Below are 18,322 nucleotides of genomic sequence, written 5' to 3'. Positions count from 1 at the left end.
GCCCATTCCTCCTGACAGAGCTGGTGTAACTGAGTCAGGTTTGTAGGCCTCCTTGCTCACACACGCTTTGTCAGGGCTTTGTGATGGCCACTCCAATACCTTGACTTTGTTGTCCTTAAGCCATTTTGCCACAACTTTAGAAGTATGCTTGGGGTCATTGTCCATTTGGAAGACCAATTCACGACCAAGCTTTAACTTCTTGATGTCTTGAGATGTTGCTTATATATATATATATATATATATATATATATATATCCACATAATTTTCCACCCTCATGATGCCATCTATTTTGTGAAGTGCACCAGTCCCTCCTGCAGCAAAGCACCCCCACAACATGATGCTGTCACCCCCGTGCTTCACGGTTGTGATGGTGTTCTTTGGCTTGCAAGCCTCCCCCTTTTTCCTCCGAACATGACGATGGTTATTATGGCCAAACAGTTCTACTTTTGTTTCATCAGACCAGAGGATATTTCTCCAAAAAGTATGATCTTTGTCCCCATGTGCAGTTGCAAACCGTAGTCTGGCTTTTTTATGGCGGTTTTGGAGCAGTGGCTTCTTCCTTGCTGAGCGGCCTTTCAGGTTATGTCGATATAGGACTTATTTTATTGTGGATATAGATACTTGTGTACCTGTTTCCTCCAGCATCTTCACAAGGTCCTTTGCTGTTGTTCTGGGATTGATTTGCACTTTTCGCACCAAAGTACGTTCATCTCTAGGAGACAGAACGCGTCTCCTTCCTGAGTGGTATGACGGCTGCATGGTCCCATGGTGTTTATACTTGCGTACTATTGTTTGTACAGATGAGCGTGGTACCTTCAGGCGTTTGGAAATTGCTCCCAAGGATGAACCAGACTTGTGGAGGTCTACAGTTTGTTTTCTGAGGTCTTGGCTTTATTTAGATGTTCCCATGATGTCAAGCAAAGAGGCACTGAGTTTGAAGGTAGGCCTTGAAATACATCCACATGTACACCTCCAATTGACTCAAAATATATAAATTAGCCTATCAGAAGCTTCTAAAGCCATAACATCATTTTCTGGAATTTTCCATGCTGTTTAAAGGCACAGTCAACTTAGTGTATGTAAACTTCTGACTCACTGGAATTGTGATACAGTGAATTATAAGTGAAATAATCTGTCTGTAAACAATTGTTGGAAACATAACTTGTGTCATGCACAAAGTAGATGTCCTAACCGACTTGCCAAAACTATAGTTTGTTGACAAGAAATTTGTGGAGTGGTTGAAAAACAAGTTTTAATGACTCCAACCTAAGTGTATGTAAACTTCCGACTTCAACTGTACATTGAATTGACGTCTGTGCCCGTTAGGAAATTACTCATGGGTCAAGTCTAACCCCAAAGAATAGTCTTCTGGACACAGCTCTAAAGTACAACAAATGTTCTGATCTTCAACATTTAAAGCTAGTCAGACAGCATAATAACCACAGGAAACACATTTAGCTTTAATTGTGACTCCGATCCAACCTCCACTTTAAGTGGAAATGAAAAAGCAACACCATACACTCTTAGAAAAAAATATTATTTGGGGTTCTATATAGAACATTTTGTTTTTTTGGGAAAGATTAAAGAACCCTTTACTAAAACAGGTTTTATACAGTATATACTGTATACATATCCAGTGAAGCCAAAGAACCTTGAGGGTTCTATCCCTATACTCTTAGAAAAAAAAGGTTCTATGTAGAACCTTAAAGGGTTTTTCAGCAGTCCCCATAGGAGAACCCTTTAAAGAACCCTTTCTGGTTGCAGGTACAACCCTTTTGGGTTCCATGTAGAATCATTTTTACAGAGGGATCCACATGGAAACAAAAAGGGTTCTACCTGGAACCAAAAAGGGTTCTCCTATAGGGACAGCCAAAGCACCCTTTGGAACACTTTTTTCTAAGAGTGTACCCCAGAGTGTAATGGGGATTTTAGAAATCAACAGCCAACAAAAGCTAACCCAGTCACATCAAACTCAAATGACAGCTAACGTTCCCTTTTGATTTGTTTGATATTTATATCCATATTAATGATGCTGCTGCATGATTATGCCTGGTCATAAAAATGGCTAGCTGACGTCCGACAGCGCTAGCTCTCTATGGCAGGGGGAAGATGCTCTCTATGAGTGGAAAACAGCAAGGTTCATAAAAACCTGTGCTGTTGCAAATTAAATGCTAGAAGCAGGAAAAAATAAGTGGTTGAACCAACTTGCAAGTAGCCTAGCAATAATCACATTATCTTTCAAGGTATTAAAGTGGAACTGACAGCGTTGTATCTACTTTGCAGATATGAAACAAACAGACAATCATAATATCAGTAAAAAAATAACAAATTCACAGTTTACGCTTCAAAACCAACATAAAGAGGTAAACATTTTTATATTTGACAAAAAATGCATTGAATTCAACTTCAATTGCGCTGCTTTTGTGTGTTCGAGGGAAAGTCTACTATAATGTTGCAGTCTGGCTTCAGTTTTTAAAGCTTGACAATGAATAACCAAATGACTAAATCTGCAACAAAACGCCATGCAAAGCAGAAACATGTAGGCCAATTACAGCAACATTTGAGCAGTAGCCTAGGCTGGCTACTCTACAATATATTTTGAGTGCAGCATACAGCAATGCTGAATTCAACGGCACTGGGGATCCATGCAGTGCAAAAAAAATGTAAACCTGTTTTACGTTTAAATGTTACAACAACCTACAGCTACGTTTTTGTTATTTGGAGTTACTAAATACTTTTTGATTAGAATTGCAGCATATTATGCACATCTGCAAGCATAGCAGCAAAGGCTGAACAAATATTATTTATCTCTACTTTTGTTTTAATATGTTAAAATGCTATATACAGCATCCTATGTACATCAGTGGACTTTATAAAAGGGCCATATTTTTTCAAATAAAACAATTACCAGTTTGGGTCGCAGTTGGCCCTTTACATCTTTTTAAATATGTCTGGCCTGCAAATTCATTGTGTTATTTCAATATAGTCTGTGTGTTGATTGAGTTTGACACCCCTTGGCTTGCGTATTTGGCATGGGCGGGCAGGCAAGTTCCCATTCAGTTGTTAAGAAGTGGGTGGGACAAGCATACATTGGCAGGCAAGCTGCAGAAGGACAAGCAGCCTACTATTCCCTTTTGTTTCAGTGCAATTTGGACGGCCAACTAGCATAAAAAGTTTGAGAGGGTTTATCTAATGTTCCCTCATTAGATTTTAGCTCAAAATTGCTCTGGCTAGCATTAGTTGTTGATCTTGTTGTTGTTGATGTGCATAGGCAACTGAGAGAGAGCCTACCTTTTCATGGTTGTTTGATCAATAGGACTGTAAAGTTCCCAAATGTAAGTGGACTCCTGTGGTATTTACATATTTACAGAAATCCATTCAGGTGTTGTGTCTTTTGGTGAATGTGTTGTAATAATCTAAAGTCGCGCTGTGGCTACTGCCTGTAAACACACAGTCCAGTTCATAGTGAATGATGGCAGGCCCTACTGCCTGTAAACACACAGTCCAGTTCATAGTGAATGATGGCAGGTCCTACTGCCTGTAACACACAGTCCAGTTCAAAGTATATGATGGCATGTCCTACTGCCTGTAAACACACAGTCCAGTTCAAAGTATATGATGGCAGGTCCTACTGCCTGTAAACACAGTTCAAAGTATATGATGGCAGGCCCTACTGCCTGTAAACACACAGTCCAGTTCAAAGTATATGATGGCAGGCCCTACTGCCTGTAAACACACAGTCCAGTTCATAGTGAATGATGGCAGGTCCTACTGCCTGTAAACACACAGTCTAGTTCATAGTGAATGATGACAGGCCCTACTGCCTGTAACATACAGTCCAGTTCAAAGTGAATGATGGCAGGTCCTACTGCCTGTAAACACACAGTCCAGTTCATAGTGAATGATGGCAGGTCCTACTGCCTGTAAACACACAGTCTAGTTCATAGTGAATGATGACAGGCCCTACTGCCTGTAAACACACAGTCCAGTTCATAGTGAATGATGGCAGGTCCTACTGCCTGTAAACACACAGTCCAGTTCATAGTGAATAATGACAGGCCCTACTGCCTGTAAACACACAGTCCAGTTCAAAGTGAATGATGGCAGGTCCTACTGCCTGTAAACACACAGTCCAGTTCATAGTGAATAATGACAGGCCCTACTGCCTGTAAACACACAGTCCAGTTCAAAGTGAATGATGGCAGGTCCTACTGCCTGTAACACACAGTCCAGTTCATAGTGAATGATGACAGGCCCTACTGCATGTAAACACACAGTCCAGTTCAAAGTGAATGATGGCAGGTCCTACTGCCTGTAAACACACAGTCCAGTTCAAAGTGAATGATGGCAGGCCCTACTGCCTGTAAACACACAGTCCAGTTCAAAGTGAATGATGGCAGGCCCGTGTGGCCCGTGTGTGCATATAGGCCTATTGTAGCTCTGATTGGCTATGGGTCACAGGCCCGTGTCTTGGACAAGACAGATGTTTTTATTAGGTTTTATTTACTGCAGTGTCTATTAAATTGTCCAAACGCACAGCGGCTTTACCACTCTAAATTGCTATAGAATGTTCACAAATGCCTTTGTCATTCCCAAACATTATATGAATTTATGAAAATGTGAAAATGCTCACTTGTGCTCATTTGAGAAAATGTCTACAAAAAAGGGTAAATATTCACCCTGTTTATGAACAGATTTGAATAAGATTTCATGTTGCTAAAACACTGTCATTTACACTTTAAGGTCAGCAAAGTTTAGTATTTTATTCAAATTTACGAAGCCAAAATCATATGATAAACTATAGGCTAGATAAATAAAGTTTCAACGTTATTAGAATAACTTCGATAGCTAAACAGAAAAGGCTACTTTAATTTGCCACTTTACAAGCTAGCCCGCTAACTCTTTCAAATATTTGTTTATTATTATGTGATATGGCAAATAGAGTTACAGACCCATCCTGACATTGGAAATTAGCTAACTTTTCCTTTACTTCAATATTTCACTGTGGAGTCAGGTGAGGGGACTAGCCTGTTTCATGAAGCCATTTGAAGACTGTTTCTGACAGAGGAGGTTTGTATATATGACATAATAAATTCTGTATAATAAGTCTGATCCAATAACCTGGTTAAATCATTACATGACTTTTAACACACTATCTATAGTAACTATCAGAGGATCTCTTTCGGCTGCTGCTGACAACAACTACATGTAAGTTGTTCTTCTAATCATAATAATTAAATGTCTGCATAGCATTTTGTCATCATTTTGGCAGATTAACTCATGCAATCTATCGCTCCTTTTTTCTTATTATCTGGAACCAGTCAAGCAGGTAGTCCAACAGCTTGGCAGTTGGACCTGTAGCAGGAGTTGGACCTATTGCCAAAAGATGGCAAGTTAAAATCCTGGGCTGGGCACTGGAAAAAAAACAGGTGGAATTGATCTGACAACTGGAGGGCTTCTGTGTTCACATCCTCAAAACACCCCTACTGATGGGCCCTTGAGCAAGGTCCTTAACCCCACAACATGCTTTCCTTCCAGGGGTGCTGCATGCAGTTTGAACCTGTGCTCGTCTGAACTGTTTGTGTGAGGTCTGCTGTCAGGAGGGGTTGAGAGCAGAAGACACACTTTTGTTGTTCACTGTAACTAATGGACAGTGTATTGTATTGTATTGTAAAGAAGTCAGCCAGTGTTGACATGGGCTATTATTCAAACAAAGAGATGCCTCCCTGGCCAACAGTTCATATTTCTAATAAATTCAAAAAACGATGCTGGTATTATTTTGTCCATTATTTAATTGTTTATTCAATTATATTCTTATCTCAAAGTATTACTATTTAATAGTAGCAGCCACAATTCATAAATGGCACCATGCAGGGTTCTATATGGAACCATTCTAGTCAAGAACAACCCCTAGGTATAAAAGGGATGTATATAGAACCTTTAGGGGTTCCATATATGAAGCAAGCGATGGAACCCTTATTTGTTTCTATAAGCAACCTTTTCTTCTAAGAGTGTACAGAATGAATGACATTGCATGGGGACTATATATTTAGCCTGAGGCTCATCAATATGTATGGCTGTTTATGGTCTGTCGGTGGTGGTGCAGCCGTTGATCGGTACACTGCTCTGTTTTGGGGAGTAGGACAGGTCCCTGGGGAGATGCAACGGGACTGAAGCATGACGTGTGGAGCCACCATAATGAGCAGAGGGGCCTGGCAGCAAGAGAGGGCATCATGGGAAATCCCTTAGCAGCCAGTTTCTCAGTGACAGAGTAGTGAGCTCCGCCCACGCTCCTCTACATTTCTTGTCTGTCTGTCTCTTTCTTAAGTCTAGCTGCAAATTTCAAAATTATATGACTAAACTCAACAAAAAGAAGAAGAAACTGTATTATGAAGGCAAGGTCAAACTTAGGCAGGAAATACCAACAATGAGCAGTGAGTCGATTATTGTTATTGATCGATAATGACAAACCTCCTGGCATTGACAACTTAGATGGAAATCTGCTGAGGATGGTAGGTGACTCTGGCCACTCCTATCTGTCCTATCTTTAATCTAAGTCTAGAGGAATGTGTAAGTCCTCAGGCCTGGAGGGAAGCCAAAGTCATTCCGCAACCCAAGAATGGTAAAGCAGCCTTTACAGGTTCTAACAGCCAACCTATCAGCTTGCTGCTAGCTCTTAGTAAACTGTTGGAAAAAATTGTGTTTGACCAAATACAATGCTATTTCTCTGTAAACAAATTAACAGACTTTCAGCATGCTTATAGAGTAGGGTACTCAACATGTACTGCATTGACACAAATGACTGATCATTGGTTAAAATAAATGTATACTAAGAAGATTGTGGGAGTTGTACTGTTAGATTTCAGTGCAGCCCTTGATATTATTGACCGTAACTTATTGTTGAAAAAAACTTAAGTGTTATGGCTTTTCAACTTCAGCCATGAATCCACGATATGGCAATTATCTAATAGAACATAGAGGGTTTTCTTTAATGGACACTTCTCTAATGTTAAACATTTAAAGTCTGGTGTACCTCAGGGCAGCTCTCTAGGTCCTCTACTCTTTTATATTTTTACCAATGACCTGCCACTGGCATTAAACAAAGCCTGTGTGTCCATATACGCTGATGATTCAACACTATACGGGCCAGCAACTACAGATAATGAAGTCACTGAAACCTGTATGAAGGAGTTGGAGTCAGTTTTGGAATGGGTGGCCGGTAATAAACTGGTCCTGAACATCTTGAAAACAAAGAGATTTGTATTTGGTACAAATCATTCCTTAAGTCCTAGACCTCAGCTGAATCTGTGAATGGTGTGGCTCTTGAGCAAGTTGAGGAGACTAAATTACTTGGTGTTACCTTAGATTGTAAACTGTCATGGTCAAAATATATTGATTCAATGGTTGTACAGATGGGGAGAGTTCTGTACGTGATAAAGAGATGCTCTGCTTTTTTGACACCACACTCCACAAAGCAAGTCTTGCAGGCTCTAATTGTATCTTATCTTGATTATTGTCCAGTGATATGGTCAGGTGTTGCAAAGAAAGACCTAGTTAAGCTGCAGCTGGCCCAGAACAGAGCGGCACGTCTTGCTCTTCATTGTAATCAGAGGGCTAATATACTATGCATGCCAGTCTCTCTTGGCTAAGAGTTGAGGAGTGGCTGACTGCATCACTTCTTGTTTTTATAAGCAACAATGTATAGGAAATTCCAAATTGTTTGCATAGCCAAATTACACACAGCACTGATACACACAATTACCCCACCAGACATGACAGCAGGTTTTTTTCCCCACAGACCCCAGGTCCAGAACAAATTCAAGGAAACGTACAGTATTATACAGAGCCATGATTGCATGGAACTCCCATCACATATTGCTCAAGTGAACAGCAAACCTGGTTTCAAAAAACAAAGAAGCAACACCTCATGGCACACCACCTCTTCTCCATGTGACCTACTTGTTGTGTGTATGTGCTGACATGTACAGTACCAGTCAAAAGTTTGGACACACTTACTCATTCAAGGGTTTCTTTATTTCTTACTATTTTCTACATTGTAGAATAATAGTGAAGACATCAAAACTATGAAATAACACATGGAATCATGTAGTAACCAAAACAAAAGTGTTAAATCAAAATATATTTAAAATGTGAGATTCTTCAAAGTAGCCACCCTTTGCCTTGATGACAGCTTTGCACACTCTTGGCATTCTCTCAACCAGCTTCATGAGGAATGCTTTTCCAACAGTCTTGAAGGAGTTCCCACATATGCTGAGCACTTGTTGGCTGCTTTTCCTTCACTCTGCGGTCCAACTCATCCCAAACCATCTCAATTTGGGTTGAGATCAGGTGATTGTGGAGTCCAGGTCACCTGACGCAGCCCTCCATCACTCTCATTGGTCAAATAGCTCTTACACACCCTGGAGGTGTGTTTTGGGTCATTGTCCTGTTTAAAAACAAATGACAGCTCCACTAAGCCCAAACCAGATGGGATGGCGTATCGCTGCAGAATGCTGTGGTAGCCATGCTGGTTAAGTGAGCCTTGAATTCTAAATAAATCACAGTGTCACCAGCAAAGTACCCCCACACCTCCTCCTCCATGCTTCACGGTGGGAACCACACATGCAGAGATTCTCCGTTCACCTACTCTGCGTCTCACAAAGACACGGCCGTTGGAACCAAAAATCTCAAATTTGGACTGGATTCATCAAACCAAAAGGATAGATTTCCAACGGTCTAATGACCATTGCTCATGTTTCTTGGCTGAAGCAAGTCTCTTCTTATTGGTGTCCTTTAGTAGTGGTTTCTTTGCAGCAATTTGACCATGAAGGCCTGATTCACGCAGTCTCTCCTGAACAGTTGATGTTGAGATGTATCTGTTACTTGAACTCTGTAAAGCATTTATTTGGGCTGCAATCTGAGGAGCAGTTAACTCTAATGAACTTATCCTCTGCAGCAGAGGTAACTCTGGGTCTTCCTTTCCTGTAGCGGTCCTCATGAGAGCCAGTTTCATTATAGCGCTTGATGGTTTTTTGCGACTGCACTTGAAGAAATTTTCAAAGTTCTTGAAATTTTCCGGATTGACTGACCTTCATGTCTTAAAGTAATGATGGACTGTCATTTCTCTTTGCTTATTTGAGTTGTTCTTGCCATAATATGGACTTGGTCTTTAACCAAATAGAGGTAACTTCTGTATACCACCCATACCTTGTCACAACACAACTGATTGGCTCAAATGCATTAAGGAAATTCCACAAATTAACTTTTAACAAGGCACACCTGTTAATTGAAATGCATTCCAGGTGACTACCTCATGAAGCTGGTTGAGAGAATGCCAAGTGTGTGCAAAGCTGTCATCAAGGCAAAGGGTGGCTACTTTGAAGAATCTCAAATATAAAATATGTTTTGATTTGTTGAACACTTTTTTGGTTACTTATTCCATATGTCTTATTTCATAGTTTTGATATCCACAATTATTCTACAATGTAGAAAATAGTAAAAATAAAGAAAAACCCTTGAATGAGTAGGTGTCCAAACTTTTGACTGGTACTGTATGTGTAACTGATGACACACACACATTAATGTTTTTAAATGTATGTAAATTCATTGTGAAGTATTTTGTCTAACGTATTTTTTATTATGTGTCGGACGCCGGTAAGACTAGCTTTCGCCATTGGTGTCAGCTAATGGGGATACTAATAAAAATCTAAAACTTGTCACCAAGTGGATGAGATGCTCAAAGTTGGAATAAAGGAATGTTAATAACACTGGAGGGTTTAGACAGGGGAGTTGGGGATAGTTGCATGTGTCTTTGTGTGTGTGTGTGTGTGTGTGTGTGTGTGTGTGTGTGTGTGTGTGTGTGTGTGTGTGTGTGTGTGTGTGTGTCGAGGGGAGCACTACAAAGGGAAATGTTCAAATGACGAAGTGAAACAGAAGAGGGAACAGCAAGGGAACGTCAGCCAATTTTGAAAATATAGAAATATAAATAGATGGGATAAAAGAAAAAAGAAAAAGAGGTCACCACCCTCCTGAAAGTCAACTACAGTATGTGAATGGCAAAGAGATACAGAAGAAGTATCCATATAATGCTTCTTGATGTGGGGTTTACTGGCACGCTTCTCCACAACAACAGCTGAAACATTGTCTGACTCACGTGTCCTCCGGCTCAGAGGGGAAAAGGTGACATGTCAGGTACTGACCCTACAGTTACTGAGCTCCTCCGCCGTGAAGATAATGGCCCCTAACTTCTTCCCAGGAATCCCACTGTGAAAGAGGAGAGAGAGAGTGATGGAAACAGAGAGAGAGACAGAAAGAGATGTTTTAATAGGAATGACATTACCATACATAGTCACAGGCCCGCTCTTTGTCTGAATACTGAGGCAACATTCATTAACAATCTAACCAAGGTTGGGTAGGTTACTTTAGAAATCTAATCCTTTACCGGTCCAAAACTGTAATCAGTAATGGAACTTTTGTAGTGCCCAAACTCAGTAACATAATCGGATAGCTTGCAGTTATTTTTAGATTACTTCCCCCTAAGAGGCATCAGAAGAAGACAAACATTTATATTACCATTTGAACAACACCTACTGCAGGTAACTCAATGTTAGAGTTGTTTCATTTTATGGGTTGGTTATGGTAGGTTTATTCTAACCCATTGCTTTCTGCTACAGATAATAACATGATTAGGCTATAGCTTTACATTAAATAAAAGTCTGGCAGATTCACTCATTCCAATGCATTTAATAACCCTTGATCTTCAAGAATAGGACTTGGAAAAATGGAAATATATACTGAGCAAAAATATAAATGCAATATACAATAATTTCAAAGATTTTATTGAGGTACAGTTCATAAGGAAATTAGTCAATTTAAATACATTCATTAGGCCCTAATTTATGGATTTGACATGACTGGGAAAAAAGATATGCATCTGTTGGTCACAGATACAGTAACTTTAAAAAAAGGTAGGGGCATGGATTGGAAAACCAGTCAGTATCTGGTGTGACCACCATTTGTCTCATGCAGCGTGACACAGCCCCTTTGCAAAGAGCTGATCAGGCTGTTGATTGTGGCCTGTGGAATGTTGTCCCACTCCTCTTCAATGGCTGTGCAAAGTTTCTGGATATTGGCGAGAACTGGAACACGCTGTTGTACATGTTGATCCAGAGCATCCCAAACTTGCTCAATGGGTGATATGTCTGGTGAGTATGCAGGCCATGGAAGAACTGAGACATTTTCAGCTTCCAGGAATCGTGTACATATTCTTGCAACATGTGGCCGTGCATTCAAACAATCAAATGTATTTACAAAGCCCTTTTTACATCAACTGACGTCACAAATTGCTATACAGAAACCCAGCCTAAAACCCTAAACACAAGCAATGCAGATGTAGAAGCACGGTAGCTAGGAAAAACTCCCTAGAAAGGCAGGAACCTAGGAAGAAACCTAGAGAGGAACCAGGCTCTGAGGGGTGGCCAGTCCTCTTCTGGCTGTGCCGGGTGGAGATTATAACAGTGGCAAAAGGTGTTCAAACGTTCATAGATGACCAGCAGGGTCAAATAATAATAATCACAGTGGTTGTAGAGGGTGCAAAAGGTGAGCACCTCAGGAGTAAATGTCAGTTGGTTTTTCATAACAGAGCATTCAAGATTCAGCAGCAGGTGCGTTAGAGAGAGAGAGTCAAAAACAGCAGGTCTGGGACAAGGTAGCACGTTTCTGGGATATTTTATTTCAGGTCATGAAACATGGGACTAACACTTTACATGGTGTTTATATTTTAGTTCAGCATAGATTAGCCAAGTTGTTTTACCTGAGCATAACCCAAAAACCAAAGACTTATTAGCCTACGCTGTTGTTGATCATTCTGTGGTCACGGAGCATTGATTGGGCTCATAGCTTGAGTTGGAAAATAAATGCTGCTCTCATGGAATGGCATGCTTTGAGCACTATACTGTGCTATTTGCATGTGAAAATGAATGCCATTTGCTGCATTTGCTATAGGCCTACTGTTTAAGTTTTTGTTGGTGACAGTTTAATATCTCGATAATTTGCAGCTGTTTTAAGTCTATCAAAAGTGCCTATGGATGATCTTTTTTATCAGTACGAATTAGATTGAGCAATAAAAGCCCCACTCGTGGTCTTCTTAAATGAAACTGTTTGTTGACAGTATGGAGCATGAATACCACAGGAGTTTAGAAGGAACTCCATCCGACTTAATTCCATTGGCTGGGATGAAAAGTCTGACTGCATTCAACCCATACTGCATAGCACATTCACAAAGCTGTATTTTCTTTTTTGTTCTGCTTTAATGCAGTTGCCATCACATCAAGGTTAATGCTTTGTTTTTTACTTCCATTCAACTTAGTGGATTCACAAAGTGAATGAGAGCGAGGATAATGAAAGCCAGAGCAGACGAGAGGAGAGAAGTGTAAGAATGGGATGAAGCGTGAAAGAGTGTGAGAGAAGATAAGCGAGAGGCTATGCGACAGTTAGGGGCTTGCAAGGTCAACCCTGCAAGCTGGTCAATTACTGTGCAGTGGAGGTGGACTGCTGAATAAACCTGGGTCACTCTGGGCTAGCTGCATCTCACTCCACAGCTCTCCACTCCTCTCCTCCAGTCATTAGTAGGGACCTCTGACTTTCTCATCAAATGGATTTTGAGAAGAATGAGAGGAATTAAGGAAATGCTATTGAGATTCTCCCCTGGTGCAGCTCATCCTCTCACCACATCGCTGTCCAATCAAACCATGTACAATCTCAGAGAGTCCTCGCTGAGTTACAGAGGTGACACAGTGTAATACTATTCCAGTGTGCAATTCTGACCGAGATTGGACACCCCTCATTATAATTACAAACCTCTGTTTTTACTATGAGGTGTTATACAGTGCCTTCAGAAAGTACTCACACCTCTTTTTCATTTTTCCAAATGTTGTTGTGTTACAGCCTGAATTTCAAATGTATAAAATTGAAATTGTGTCACTGATCTACACACAATACCCCAAAATGTCAAAGTGGAATTTTGTTAGCACATATATATTTTTTTATGAATAGAAAATGTAAAGCTGAAATATCTTGAGTCAATAAGTATTCAACCTGTTTGTTATGGACAGCCTAAATAAGTTCAACAGTAACAATGTGCTTGACAAATCGCATAATAAGTTGCATGGACTAATTCCGTGTTCAACAATAGTGGTTAACATGATTTTAGAATGACTACCCCACAGATGCAATTATCTGTAAGGTCCCTCAATCGAGTAGTGAATTTCAAGCACAGCTTCAAAATATTCAAAAACATGCATGCTCTGTCTGGTGGAGTCCACAAAGCATATTACATGTAACAAACAGTCACATGACCTACAGCATGGTCAAGCAAGTTCATGTTTTCACATTTTGGACTAATTTGGAGTAATTATCAACTATGATTTAGAACCACGGAGAGTTACCACAAGTCACAAAGACAACAGACACTCCCTACACTATTTCAACACCATTGCAACATCAACAAATCACCTCTGCTTAGTCTAATTCAATGACAACTAAAAGACACCAAAAACAATTTAGTCCAACCAACGTAAGCTAAATATGATTTGGCTGTCCATGGTTCTGATTTCTCTCTGTGTGTGTAAGTACTATAGAAAACATAGACTCCCCCTACTTGTAGGGAAACACCAATGCCATCCTCCTCTCTTTCATGTTGACGAAACTATCTACGTTTTTGTTGTAAAAGGCTACCTTGCTAAAAATCACAGTTCAGCTCAACGCAGATTGGCTATTATTTTATACTTTTTTTTTATCAAGGGAGGCCAAATGCTCGCTGGCTACCCTTGCATTCAATTAGACGGGCGGCAACAATGTCATACTCTTTTTGACCAGACAGCATCAGATAGGCCTAGATGGGTTACACATACAGAGAGTGAGGGGCGCTATTTCGCTCCCTCAAATGGATTCCTACAATTCCTGCGAATTGCCGGAAAATTATAAAACACAGAGAGAGTAATGAAATTATGTATTTTTCATTTTTTGGAACATATTTTGGGGAAGCCTGGCATTGGGGAAGCCTAGGCATCCACGAATACACACCACTTGAGGCACAAGCAAAATCTTAGCGGAAACCTGGTTCAGTCTGCTTTCCAAAAGACACTGGGAGACAAATGTACCTTTCAGCAGGACAATAACCTAAAAACACAAGGCCAAATCTATACGGGAGTTGCTTACCAAGATGATATTGAATGTTCCTGAGTGGCCTAGTTAAAGTTTTGACTTAAAAATGGCTGTCTAGCAATGATCAACTTGACAGAGTTTGAAGAATTTTAAAAAGAATAATGGGAAAATATTGTACAATCCAGGTGTGCAAAAAATATATTTCTGTTTTTAATTTTCAATGTATTTGTAAACATTTATTGTGTGTAGATGGGTGAGCAAAAACATCTATTTAATCCATTTAGAATTCAGACTGTAACAAAACAAAATGTAGAATAAGTCAAGAGGTATACATCATTTCTGAAGGCACTGTATAACACATGGTGAGTAATGGCAGTAAATTGTGGAGGAAATAGAACAGTTAGTGGAAAACAGAGTGTTCTGTCTCCACCATCCTGATGGTATCTGGATATGGAGAGGAAATAACAAATGACCGTAAGTTTCCTTGGTAACAGAAGTCATAGCAGCAGCAGCAGCAGCAGAAAACAGGACACATCGTCTAACTATGTCATAGCAGACAACAGAGCCCCTGGGCAGAAATCCTGTTAGCTAAAGGCCCACCACGTCTCAATGTGATTAGACCTGGGAGAGAATGTCCTTCAGAAAAATCATCTCCTCCCTGTCACTCCCATCCCCAGTCTGAAGGCAAATGGAATGGCAAGACTAGCAACAGGTAGGAAACCTATTATTACGGAAGACCTGAGAGGACATATGAATAAATAAATACCAATGCATCATTATGTCGAGATCACGACTTACAGTATTTCTCTCACGATCACTACATAACAATAGTTGTTTGGTCGAAAGTAACATCCATTAATTTGTTCAGATGCACGATAACCACATCATCAAGGAGCCATGTGATCGCAATGCCCTCGTGGGGCATTTAAGCCCTGAACGATGCCTGACAGGCAGTCCTGTCTCCCAGGCGGTGTGTCGCCACAAAGAACACAGCCAATCGCATGCAAGGAAAAATGCAGCTAACTTGGCTAGTCTTATGTGCTAGCTAGCAAGCTACACTATACAAAATGTGTGGATTCGGCTATTTCAGCCACACCCATTGCTGACAGGTGTATACAATTGAGCACACAGCCATGCAATCTTCATTGACAAACATTGGCAGTAGAATGACCTCACTGAAGAGCTCAGTGACTTTCAACGTGGCATCTTCATAGGATGCCATCTTTCCAACAAGTCAGTTCGTCAAATTTCTGTCCTGCAAGAGCTGCCCCGATCAACTGTAAGTGCTGTTATTATGAAGTGTAAATGTCTAGGAGCAACAACGGCTCAGCCGCAAAGTGGTAGGCCACACAAGCTCTCAGAACGGGACCGCCGAATGCTGAAGTGCGTAGAGAGTAAAAATTGTCTGTCCTCGGTTGCAATACTCACTACCGAGTTCCAAACTGCCTCTGTAAGCAACGTCAGCACAAGAACTGTTCACCGGGAGCTTCATGAAATGGGTTTCCATGGCCAAGCAGCCACAAACAAGCCTAGGATCACCATGCGAAATGCCAAGCATTGGCTGGAGTGGTGTAAAGCTCGCCGTCTTTGGACTCTGGAGAAGTGGAAACACGTTCTCAGGAGTGATGAATCACGCTTCGCCCATCTGGCAATCCGACAGATGAATCTGGGTTTAGCGGATGCCAGGAGAACGCTACCTGCCCGAATGCATAGTGCCAACTGTAAAGTTTGGTGGAGGAGGCTGGGGCTGTTTTTCCCCCTTAGTTCCAGTGAAGGGAAATTGTCATGCTACAGCATACAATGACATTCTAGACAATTCTGTGCTTCCAACATTGCGGCAACAGTTTGGAAAGGCCCTTTCCTGTTTCAGCATGACAATGCACCTGTGCACAAAGCGAAGTCCATACAGAAATGGTTTGTTGAGATCAATGTGGAAGAACTTGACCTCAACCCATCGAACACCTTTGGGATCAATTGGAACGCCGACTGCGAGCCAGGCCTAATCGCCCAACATCAGTGCCCGACTTCACTAATGCTCTTGTGGCAGAAAGCAAGTCCCCGCAGCAATGTTCCAACATCAAGCGGAAAGCCTTCCCAGAAGAGTGGAGGCTGTTATACCAGCAAAGGGGGGAAACAACTCCATATTAATGCCCATAATTTTGGAATGAGATGTTCGATGGGCAGTTGTCCACATACTTTTAGTCATGTAGTGTAGCTTGCTATATATGCTGGATGTTAACTAGCATAACAGATACAGTACCAGTCAAAAGTTTGGACACACCTACTAAATCAAGAGTTTTTCTTAATTTTTTTACAATTTTATACATTGTAGAATAATAATGAAGACATTAAAACTATGAAATAACACATGGAATCATGTAGTAAACAAAAAAGTGTTAAATCAAAATATATTTTATATTCTTCAAAGTAGCCACACTTTGCCTTGATGACAGCTTTGCACTCTTGGCATTCTCTTAACCAACTTCACCTGGAATGCTTTTCCAACAGGCTTGAAGGAGTTCCCACATATGCTGAGCACTTGTTGGCTGCTTTTCCAACACTCTGCGGTCCAACTCATCCCAAACCATCTCAATTGGGTTGAGGTCGGGTGATTGTGGAGGCCAGGTCACCTGACGCAGCACTGCATCACTCTCCTTCTTGGTCAAATAGCCATTACACAGCCTGGAGGTGTGTTTTGGGTCATTGTTCTGTTGAAAAACAAATGATGTCCCACTAAGCGCAAACCAGATGGGATGGCGTATCGATGCAGAATACTGTGGTAGCCATGCTGGTTAAGTGTGCCTTGAATTCTAAATAAATCACAGACGGTGTCGGGGTGCTTTGCTGGTGGCACTATCACACCTCCTCCTCCATGCTTCACAGTGTGAACCACACATGCAGAGATAATCCGTTCACCTACTCTGCGTCTCACCAAGACACAGCGGTTGGAACCAAACATCTCAAATCAGACCAAAGGACAGATTTCCACCTGTCTAATGTCCATTGCTCTTGTTTCTTGGCACAAGCACGTCTCTTCTTCTTATTGGTGTCCTTTAGTAGTGGTTTCTTTGCAGCAATTTGACCATAAGGGCCTGATTGACGCAGTCTTCTCTGAACAGTTGATGTTGAGATGTGTCTGTTACTTGAACTCTGTAAAGCATTTATTTGGGCTGCAATCTGAGGAGCAGTTAACTCTTAATGAACTTATCCTCTGCAGCAGAGGTAACTCTGGGTCTTCCTTTCCTGTAGCGGTCCTCATGAGAGCCAGTTTCATTATAGCGCTTGATGGTTTTTTGCGACTGCACTTGAATTTATGTGGGCTGCAATCTGAGGTGCAGTTAACTCAAATAAAGAAAACCCCTAGAATGAGTAGGTGTGTCAGTAGGTGTGTCTGGACATCAGTGATAAAAAATGTAATAAAAATACACAAAGTGATATTTCGAAACGTACACTGAACAAAAATACAAACGCAACATGTCAAGTGTTAGTCCCATGTTTCATGAGCTGAAATATAAGATCCCATATGCACAAAAAGCTATTTTCTTTGAAATTGTGTGCACAAATGTACTTACATCTTTGTTAGTGAGCATTTATCCTTTGCCAAGATAATCCATCTACCTGACAGGTGTTGCATATCAAGAATCAGATTAAACAGCATGGTCATTACACAGGTGCACCTTGTGCTGGGGACAATAAAAGGCCACTCTAAAATGTGCGATTTTGTCACATAACACAGATGTCTCAAGTTGAGGGAGCGTGCAATTGGCATGCTGACTGCAGGAATGTCCACCAGAGCTGTTGCTAGAGAATTGAATGTTAATTTCTCTACCTCAAGCTCTACCCCACGTGCATGGTGTCGTATGGGCAAGCGGTTTGCTGATATCAACGTTGTGAACAGAGTGCCCCATAGTGGGGGTGGGGTTATGGTCTGGGCAGGCATAATCTACAGACAACGAACACAATTGCATTTTATCCAGTGGTGTAAAGTACTTAAGTAAAAAAAAATTAAAGTACTACCTAAGGAGTTATTTGGTGTATCTGTACTATTTACATTTTTTACAGCTTTTACTTTTACTCCACTACCTTCCTAAAGAAAATAATGTACTTTTTACTACATAGGGACCCTGACACCCAAAAGTACTTGTTACATTTCTAATG

General features: G+C 40.9%; 1 protein-coding gene across 5 annotated transcripts in view; it reads right to left on the bottom strand.

The window, feature by feature from the left end:
- The window catches only part of LOC115165429 (copine-9), a 69,695-nt gene that overhangs the window by 18,905 nt on the left and 32,468 nt on the right, over nt 1–18,322 (bottom strand). For all 5 annotated transcript variants that reach the window (XM_029718524.1, XM_029718526.1, XM_029718525.1 and 2 more), the window contains one exon: nt 10,201–10,264. In XM_029718524.1, the coding sequence (XP_029574384.1) occupies nt 10,201–10,264 (64 nt within the window). The remainder of the gene's footprint in view (nt 1–10,200; nt 10,265–18,322) is intronic.

Source organism: Salmo trutta, chromosome 28 (genome assembly GCF_901001165.1).
Source record: "Salmo trutta chromosome 28, fSalTru1.1, whole genome shotgun sequence".
In the NCBI taxonomy this organism is placed as follows: domain Eukaryota; kingdom Metazoa; phylum Chordata; class Actinopteri; order Salmoniformes; family Salmonidae; genus Salmo; species Salmo trutta.
The sequence above is the reverse complement of the archived record's forward strand: the minus strand, read 5'-3'. Positions and strand labels throughout refer to the sequence as shown.